The sequence below is a fragment of the Pseudopodoces humilis genome, chromosome 3 (assembly GCF_049639895.1).
Source record: "Pseudopodoces humilis isolate 2021_Gansu_Grassland_sample_001 chromosome 3, ASM4963989v1, whole genome shotgun sequence".
In the NCBI taxonomy this organism is placed as follows: domain Eukaryota; kingdom Metazoa; phylum Chordata; class Aves; order Passeriformes; family Paridae; genus Pseudopodoces; species Pseudopodoces humilis.
The window spans coordinates 51,211,460-51,220,660 of NC_142202.1; the positions used below are offsets into that span (position 1 = coordinate 51,211,460).

General features: G+C 45.1%; 1 protein-coding gene across 5 annotated transcripts in view; it reads right to left on the reverse strand.

The window, feature by feature from the left end:
* The window catches only part of REPS1 (RALBP1 associated Eps domain containing 1), a 63,875-nt gene extending 56,531 nt beyond the window's left edge, over positions 1 to 7,344 (reverse strand). For 2 of the 5 annotated variants that reach the window (XM_005518456.3, XM_014263448.2), the window contains exon 1: positions 7,135 to 7,342. In XM_005518456.3, coding sequence (XP_005518513.1) covers positions 7,135 to 7,287 — 153 coding nt within the window. In that variant the 5' untranslated portion in view covers positions 7,288 to 7,342. Of the gene's footprint in view, positions 1 to 7,134 lie in introns of all 5 variants that reach the window. The other 3 variants (XM_005518457.3, XM_005518455.3, XM_014263450.2) reach the window with 2 other exon arrangements.
* Between the last annotated feature and the right edge of the window lie 1,857 nt (positions 7,345 to 9,201).

Consider the following 9,201-nt stretch of genomic DNA (forward strand, 5'->3'; position numbering starts at 1 on the left):
ACCTCTCAAAACACAGTTCCTATACACAGTCAGACATGCCTAAGTTATATTGTATTTTTTGTATAACAAGTGTAGGGATAATTTCACTCTTCTTAACCCTGGGTGGAAAAACAAGGAAGTCATGATCACCAACTTGGTACATTAATTTAGAAAGAATGACATTGCTGGCTTGAGAATAACCTTATGCTGAACAAAAATGCTAAAGGAAAGAGAATAAGAGGGAAATATATTCTTACATTAATTGTTATTGGAACTCCAGTGAGAAAAATCTGATTGTAAACATATTTCTCTCACACTCACTTCTGACTTCAAACTCATTTAAATGAACAGCAGAACTCCAAATTGACATCTAGGAATTCTACAAGAAGGACTAATCTAAACCAGTAAATATTTATGACTGCATAGGTAGGAAACTTGTCTGCAAGGACTATTATTTTGAAAGCTAGTAAATACAATTGAAAAGTCGTAGAGACTGCCAGCAAAGTCCTGTAATTTCACAGTATCTGCAGTAACATTTACTGAAGATTAGACTAAGATGAAGGCATGTTTGCCATTTTTCACAGTCAGTGAAGTACTTAAAATTTCTAACACAAAAGAAATTGCTTTTACCGGTAAAACATCAAATTTACAATCCATAATTTTGTACAGCCAATGATTCAAAGACAGCTGCATTTGCCAAAGGCCCTGAAATTTCCGATTCTAGAATTCTATCCAGTCATGTCAGAAAGGATATTAATCACCCCTGCTGTCATCTGACAGCATGTTTAAAAAGAAAAGAATAAACTGTTTTCAAACTAAGCTGAGCTGTGATACTTGAAATTATCTGAGTGCTATGTTGGCATACGGAATTATGAAAGAATTATTTGCTATGTAAGTGACTGTACAGTACAAATACCAATTTCAAAGGCTCAAAACCAATTACACCAATAAATCCACTGAAAACATATATAAGTCTAATAGACTTCATCTAAAGTCCTAAAGTTTTGCCATTAACTTCCTGTCTTTTGTTTCAAAAAACAGTGACTGTTCTCTTCCTAAATGCTGCTGACATATGAGACCACTCCAACAATTAATTGTAAAAAGAAATTAATTTTCAGCCCATTATAGTCTCTGTGAAAGTAACATCACTTAAATAAACATTTTTACCAGAATTCTGCAGAAACTTAAAGCATAATTCACAGGATAAACAACAGATTAAAAGCCATTCCTGGCACTAACAGAAAGTACACTCTTATGTACCTCATAAATACAGGGAATCAAAGCTAACCTACTGCTCAGCTGAAAGAAGAATACACCATTACAGTGACATTTAGTGGGAAAAAATAGGTGATTCACAAATCAGATATTTTTAACTGCAGATCCAGGCACTTACAACAGGTTTTTAACAACTCCTGTTTACTAAATGAGAACTGGGATACAGCATAATATATGTGTGCAAACATCTTTTATATGAAAATATATAAACATGTAAAAATTATATATAAATTAGGTAACATTATAAATGTAAATCTACAGATTCATAAATTTTATGGTGCTCAGACTGAAAAAATACTACAGATTAGAAAGAAAATTGCTATAGTTAGAGACATCTACACCGGAAGAATACCTAGATAACGACCTGTTGCAAATATTGCCTGAGAAGAAATCTAAACTAATTTTAAAATCTTTTCTATGTTACATTTTAATGTAAGATTTTAAATAATAATAATTTCAAAAAAACAAACAAAAAACCCCACCCAAATATAAGAGTTGGATTAAATAAAGTGATATTTTTTTTCATTTGGGATTGTTACAGACTAGTTATAGGTCAATATTAGAGAAAAAAGCTTTTTACACAGCACACATTTTTTAAAGATCTAAAAGTCCAAATTCGTATGACTGAAAGGAAGGCATGAAATTTGCCATGTATAAGGAATTCTAATTTCTTACCCCATCAGTTCTGAAAGAATAGTAAATCCAGCAAATTAACCAAAACGAGTTTGAGTCTTCTGCATGTCTCCACCACACAGGCAATCCTAAGCAAAGCACACCCTGGCTCAGCTTCCATTCAAAGTTGGCATTTAGTAGATTCTACTGATTGGACAAACAGGTAGTCTTTCAGTAGAAAAAGTCACTGAAACAGTAACTGCAACAACACAATAATTGTGAACAAGCTGTTATTTTCTTAGATCCCTTCCTCTCTACATTAATTTTCCAACAAAGAAGTCAACGTTTTAAATCAAGAATCTGCAATTTCATTTTGCCATGTTCTGCCTATAGATTGTAATTCTATTTATCATTGCGCTGCCTGTCAGCAGATGAGTTCTGGCATTTGAGAGAACCACCACTGCATCTTCTGTTCCCTCTATCTGCCAAAAACTACCACCCCAAGAACAACAGAAGGCAGCACATGCCAGCATCTCAGTGTGGACTTCTCAGTGAAGCAACTGCATCATAGGTACGCTCTTTCTTACAACTTCTGATGTGAGTGCAGCAAACTCTGAAAGAGAGTTGAGGTAGACAACCACAGCATAATTTTTTCCATCAATGAAACAAGAACAAGCAAAACTAATTCGTCTGTAAAGACTCCTTAAAAAATAAATAAAAAGCTTGAAGTAGCTAACAAGAGCCAAAACCAGCTTTTCACTAGGTTTTTACTGGACTAATGGAAGGCTGCTGTAATTGAAGTAACTGGGCATAATTGTTCGATTTTTCTGTCAAAGACTTTTAACACTAAATTAGAAGTCAGGTAACACTGCTGTACAATGGCAGCACTGAAGATGACAGTTCATTCATTTTAGAGACAATACATGCCTACATATTTATAGTTTTATAGTAATGTTGTATTTAAAATCAAAATGCTTTGACTCATTCATTTCAGATGAGTAACATATGCACCAGTGACTTGCTTCTTGTCTGGTGAAGTTTCTGTGATTCATAATCAAGAGTACAAATTCAGAAAACATTCTATGATTAACTCACCTAAGTAAGAATTCTACAAATCAAACAAATGGAACAGCTACTATATTCATTCCATCCACAAGTTATGAGTTTCACAATATAAATTTTGGCTAACTGTACCTTTTACAAGTAATTTCCCCACCACTGCAGAGACACCAAAACCTGACTTTTTTAGCATACATACATGAGCGTTTCAGGTCAGATGTGAAACATGCCTTTGAAGGCAATTTCCCTGAGCACACTCCTCCGTGCAGCCACTCCAGAACAGGCAACTACGTTTCTTCTGTATCAAGCTAACCTAGAAGATACACCCTAGGACGGCACATAATGGATCTCAGCTAACATTCAGAGCACAGGACCAGGCTGGAACTCCAGCAAAGAGAAGCTCCTGAAATGCATAAATATGGTGGATGACAGCTCCTCAGAATCACTCATGTTGTTGCGTCACACTGCTTGCACACACACCAATGCACATGCAACTGAGCCACAAGCTGAGGCGAGTGAGAATTACATTTGACAAAATCTTCTAACTTTTGGCTGAACAAGCTCCATGGACCAGCTCACTGTCTGTTCAAAGGAAAGTCAGAGCCAGTTCCATCTTCCAGTGGTTTAAGCTAACACAAACCCCACGCCAGGTCTCAACTAAAATATCCAATTGCTCTAGAACAAAGAAAGTTCTCTACTTCCCCTCTGTCAAAGGGTTTTCCTGCCTACTTTCTTGTGCTAGCACTGACATTCATTCAACCCCACTGTCACCTGATAAGGAGTTATAACCAACAAAAAGCTGTGATAAATTTTCTGCTTACACAGCCCCTGATGCCAGCGTAAAACAGCATTGGACAGGCACGAGTGTCTCTGCAAGAAGGAACACGTGGCTGAGGGAAGACAGGAGCACCTTCTTCACCGCCAACTCACCATTAGATTTTTGTCAGCTGCAGTGTGAAACCACACCCTGAGAGTGATCTGAAGACTCATAACTGCTGTGCAGTAGCTGGACTTCTTACCCCAACACACATACTTTTATTCACTCTTTTATGCAAGTCTTCTACCTTAATGCTCATTTCAGGGATGTACACAAAAAAGAAGAAATGTGGGTTAACAGAGACTGACATTCTGACACATGCATCTTTGGCATGGTATTTTTATTCTGATAATAAAGCTGCCCTTTTGTAAATGTGTACAAAATAGACATCTAGCTTTTTCAGGACACTGTAGCTTGGTATACAACACCCATAACTGTTTCAGTCTTCTATATGTTCATTTATCCCCACTAAATAGGCAGCTGACAGTGTCCCTCAGAGGGAGAAATGAAATTTATAAGGAACAATGAGACACACATATTAACTTTTGCTCCTGTGAGACAGATCTCTTACAAGGACGCAACTGTTTGCAAAAAAGACTGCAGATATACCCAGCCTTTAGACAACAGACTTGCAAGTAAAACAAGTTATGAGTCTAAGAATGCAACTGTCAGACATTTTCATTTCCAATGGAATCAGTTACGAACTATTCAAAGGTACCTACCAACCTGTAATATTGAAAAGGAAAATCTCCAAAGTAGTTCCTTGGGACTACTTGGTCCCCTTGAGCTTGAAGACCAACAGTTTTACGCTATGTTTTGCACACCTACAAATGTACTTAGCATTCATGTGACCAGTACTACACTTGCATTCCAGGATTATGTAAGGATTGGGTAACTGAATCAAGTTCACTTCCCCACAAGCATCAGGTGCTTCAAAAGAACAGGTACAAACACAGCACCCATGTGGTCAAAAGAAAATTCCATCTCCTTCACAGGGTTTCTTTATTTCTTAAGCTATTTCATCTTGAAGTTTAAGTTTCACAGTCTCAGCTTCCAAAGCATTAAATTCAATTTCCCTTTGAAGAACCCCAAAACAATAAATCCATGTCTGTGTTAACCTGGGGTAGAGCCATACCTTAAGAACACAAAATAACTAGACAACTAAATTCTTTTTGAAGTACAAGGTACTTCACAGGTGACCAACTGTGATTGCACAAGACACTCCTAAGGGGTCCAAACTGCTAAGGGCATTTCAACTTTCTTTGGACTATTTACAGTCTCATTCCTCGGGCAATCTAATATCTTGTTTGCCATTTTAACTGCAAAGCTCTCCTTGAGATCACTACAGTGATAAGCCAGGTCTGCTTCTTGAGTTAATTTATTTAGGACCCATGGAATGACACCCGAGTAGTCTCTCTTCTTCAGATGCAGTCTACTTTGCAGGAAAATATCTGACCTCCTCTGCAAAAGATAAGGATATCATCTCTGGACACTAGTTTTCAAGATTTCAGGTCTTTCCAAGTTCTTGCACTAAATTCCTGCATAAAATAAAATCTCTAGCACTAGCTTACCATACACTGATTCAGACAAGTTTTATGTAAAAGAAATTTCTAAATAGAGCGAAGATGTAAGCATCCACTTTCCCTGGGATGATTTTTCTCAAACTGGTTGGCTGCACACAAAAAGCAGCAGTGGGTGGCCCTTGAGAAACCTTACCCATAATACTGAGCATGAAGACTCTCCTACCATTATGTCTAGTCTAGCAAGTCATCAAGTAAGAGATTACTGGTTTTACCAGGAAGAACCATTTCTTATTCAGCTCTCTTCCACTTCGTTGTGTCTTAAACTCTTTTCAACTAATCAAGCTGGGAGGCCCAAAACACACCAACAGTAGCCCTAGTCAGTAAGTGCTCTCCTGGCACTGAATTTCAGTATCCTGCAATTCGTGTTTCTAGTAACAGTAAGTTTAATACTTTGTTAAAAGGCCTGCTTATCTCACCAGGCTGAAGATGAAACCGCATAAAAGGCGGCACAGCTTTCTAAATACAGCTTTAGCCACAGCAGCTTAAAAGACTACGTAAACTTTAAAGCACTGAACAATGACAGAGGGAACTGCAGAAGCAGCAAATTATTACAAATAGCTGCTTGTAAGAATGGTTCACTGGGAATACATTCCTCAAATAATCACACACGCACACCAAAGCAGACTTTCCCTTTCCTATGCAGGTAGCTCTGCCATACTGCTCCGTGTTTTAGAGGTAACCTGGTCGAGGAAGTGCTAAAATTGCGTGCACACATACTACAAGTATGGGCCAGCATCGCTCTTAATACCACACTTTTCCTTGTTAGAAACATTTGGCTAACTACAGGTAGGTTAATTCCTGCTGGTAAGTGATGTCCAAAAAAGACTGCATGGCTTAGGCAGACGAGTGCCAGTAGCTCCCAAGGACACAAAACCAAATTTCCTTCTGTGCTGCTCTTCATCAACAGATCGCAGGGACAATCTCACTCATCCCCCAAAAACACTCCGGGGTTCTCACGCTGTGGATGGCCCCTGTCGGCACGGAATAATTTCTTACCAGTTGCTGGATGCTGCCAGCAGAGACACATCCAGCCCCTTCCCAGCCCTGCAGTCGGAGGTGCATAAGAGAAGGGGGGCTGGCACAGGGTGCACGGTGAACAACTCGTTGTGCCCCCTGCCCTTTCCTTGCAGCCGGAGGGGCTCAGGTGGCCGGTCAGACAACAGCTCCGTCCTACTGTGTCCAGTCCTGGGCTCCTCAGTACAAGAATGACAAGGAGTTAACAGAGAGGGTCCAGCAGAGGGACACAAAGGCGATCAGGGGTCCGGAGCTCTCTGATCAGGACAGACTGACAGAGCTGGGTCCAATTAGTCTAGAGAAGACTGAGAGAGGATCCCATCAATGCACATAAATATCTCAAAGGGGATGGTGCCAGACTCTTTTCAGTGGTGCCCAGTGACAGGATGAGGAGCAATGTCCATAAACTAAATCACAGTAAGTTTCACCTCAACATGAGTAAGAGCTTCCTTACACTGAGGGTGCCAGAGGAGTGGCACAGGCTGCCCAGGGAGGTCGTGGAGTCTCTCTCTGGAGACATTCAATCCCCACCTCGACGCGTTCCTGTGTCACCTGCTCTAGGTGACCCTGCCTCGGCACGGGGTTGTGCGAGATGATCTCCACAGGTCCCTTCCAACCCCAAAGATTCAGCGATCCCCGAGTGCCCGCGGGCGGGACGACCCCCGCCCAAGGGCTGCGGGGCGGGCAGGGGGCGCGGGCCGGGCGAAGGGGAAGGGCCAGGCCGGGGCCATCTCGGCACGGCGGGGCGGTGCCCGGGCCCGCCGACCCCCGGGGGCCCCGTGGCGGCGGCCGTACCTGCATGACCACGTCGTTGGGCAGCTGCGCGGCGCGGAAGAGCTCCAGGACGCGCCCGTTGGACGCCACCTTCTTGGTGCTCTCGGTGTCGCAGTAGGAGAAGAGGTCGCAGTAGTAGCGCTGCTCCGCCTCGCTCAGCGTCACCCCCTCCATCTTTTAGCGCCGCGGATCACCCGCATCCGGCGGCGGGGCCGGGGGGAGGCGGGGGGGCGGCGGCGCTGGGGGGGCACACACGGGACACACGCGCCGCCGGCGGCCGCGCGCGGGCGGCTGCTCGCACCTTCCCCCCGCCGCCCGCCCACGCGGCCGCGCGCCTGCGCGCCTCCCCCGCGCCGGCGCGCGCCGCCGCCCGGAAAGGGAGGCGTGGGGAGCGCCCAGCGCCGCGGGCAGCCCGCCCGCCCCCTCCGCGCCGGCGGCGGCGGCGGAAGCGCCGGGCCTAGGGGCGGGGCTAGCGGGGAGAGGGCCCAGCGGCGCCCCTCTCCGCCCCCGCCCCGCCCTGCGGTGCCGGCACCATCTGCGGCGCCCTGGGGGCGGGGGGGCGGCGGCGGCAGTAGTAGTAGTCCGCGGGCCCCGGCCCCGGCCCCGTGCTGCAGCGCCCCCTGTGGGTGTGGCGGCGCGGGGAGGGCGGCGGCCCCGCAGGCAGAGCTCCGCGGGGCGCGGGCGCTCGGACCCCGGTGCGGGGGCGTCTCGCTCTCTGGCTCGGCCCGGACTGCACAGGCCCCCAGTAAATCACAGGACGCCCGACCGTCCTGGCTTAGCGGGTCGTGTGAGAGGCCGAGGCAGTGCCGAGCGGCTTCGCGAGCCTGCCGTCGCAGAATCACAGAAACAATTAGGTTGGAAAAGATCTCTGAGACCACCGGGTCCAACCCATGACTGAACACCACCGTGTCAACTAGAGCACAGCACTGAGCATTACATATCTCCAGAGACAGTGATGCCACCACCTCCACCGGCAGCCCATCCCAATGTCTGATCACCCTTCCTGCAAAGAAATTCCTCCTAATGTCCATCCTGAACCTTCACTGGTGCAGCTTGAAACAATGTCCTCTTGTCCTTTCGCTGGTTGCCTGGGAGAAGAGACGACCTGCACCTGCCTACACCCTTCTTTCAGGGAGTTGTAGACAGTGATAAGTTCTCCCCTAAGCCTCCTCCAGGCTAAATACTCCCAGGTGCCTCAGCTGCTCCTCATGCCCATCTCTGGACTTGCTCCAGCACCTCAATGTCTGTCCTGAATTGAAGGACCCAGAAGTTGGACACAGGACTTGAAGTACAGCATCACCAGTGCTGAGTACAGGGGAATAATCACTTCTGTGGGGCTTGGGGCACTTGGCATCATCCCCAGTGCAGGTCCTGCTGATAACTGGTGAAGGATGGCCTTTATGCCATATAGGCACAGCTATAAGCGGTCGTGCTGCTCTGTATGCTTCCTCTTTCCACCATCACTACTGTGTGCATCAACACCACATAGCACACAGTAAGTGCCCTGGATAATAGCTCCATACATCAGCCTTGTAAGGAAGAATAGGCAAGAGCTCACCCATCTCCACATCAACAGCTCTTGCTCCATGTGTCTCTCTTGGCTGTGTTTTCCAAGCTTCTGTGTATTTCCTTGGGAAATGCACATACATAGATCTGTACAATGGTTTGGGTTGGAAGAAACATTAAAGATCATGTAGTTCTACCCCTTCTGCTATGAACAGAGACATTCTCCACTAAACCAGGTTGCTCAAAGCCCCATCCAACCTGGCCTTGACCATTTCCATGGATGGGGCATCCACACCTTTTCTGAGCGAAAAGTGTCCCACCACCTTTTCTGTTCCAGGGCCTCACCACCCCCACAGTAAAGAATTTCTTCCTTATATTTTACCTAAACCTACTGTCTTTCACCTTGAAGCCATTCCCCCTTGTCCTGTCACTATATACCCACATAAATAGTCACTCTCCATCTTTCTTGTAAGCTCCCTTCAGATGCTGGAAGGATGCAATTAGGTCCCCAGGTAGATCTATTCTTTTCCTGCAGTACACTAAACAAAACTGCCTCTGAACTACTTCGGTTTCTGGAGTTCT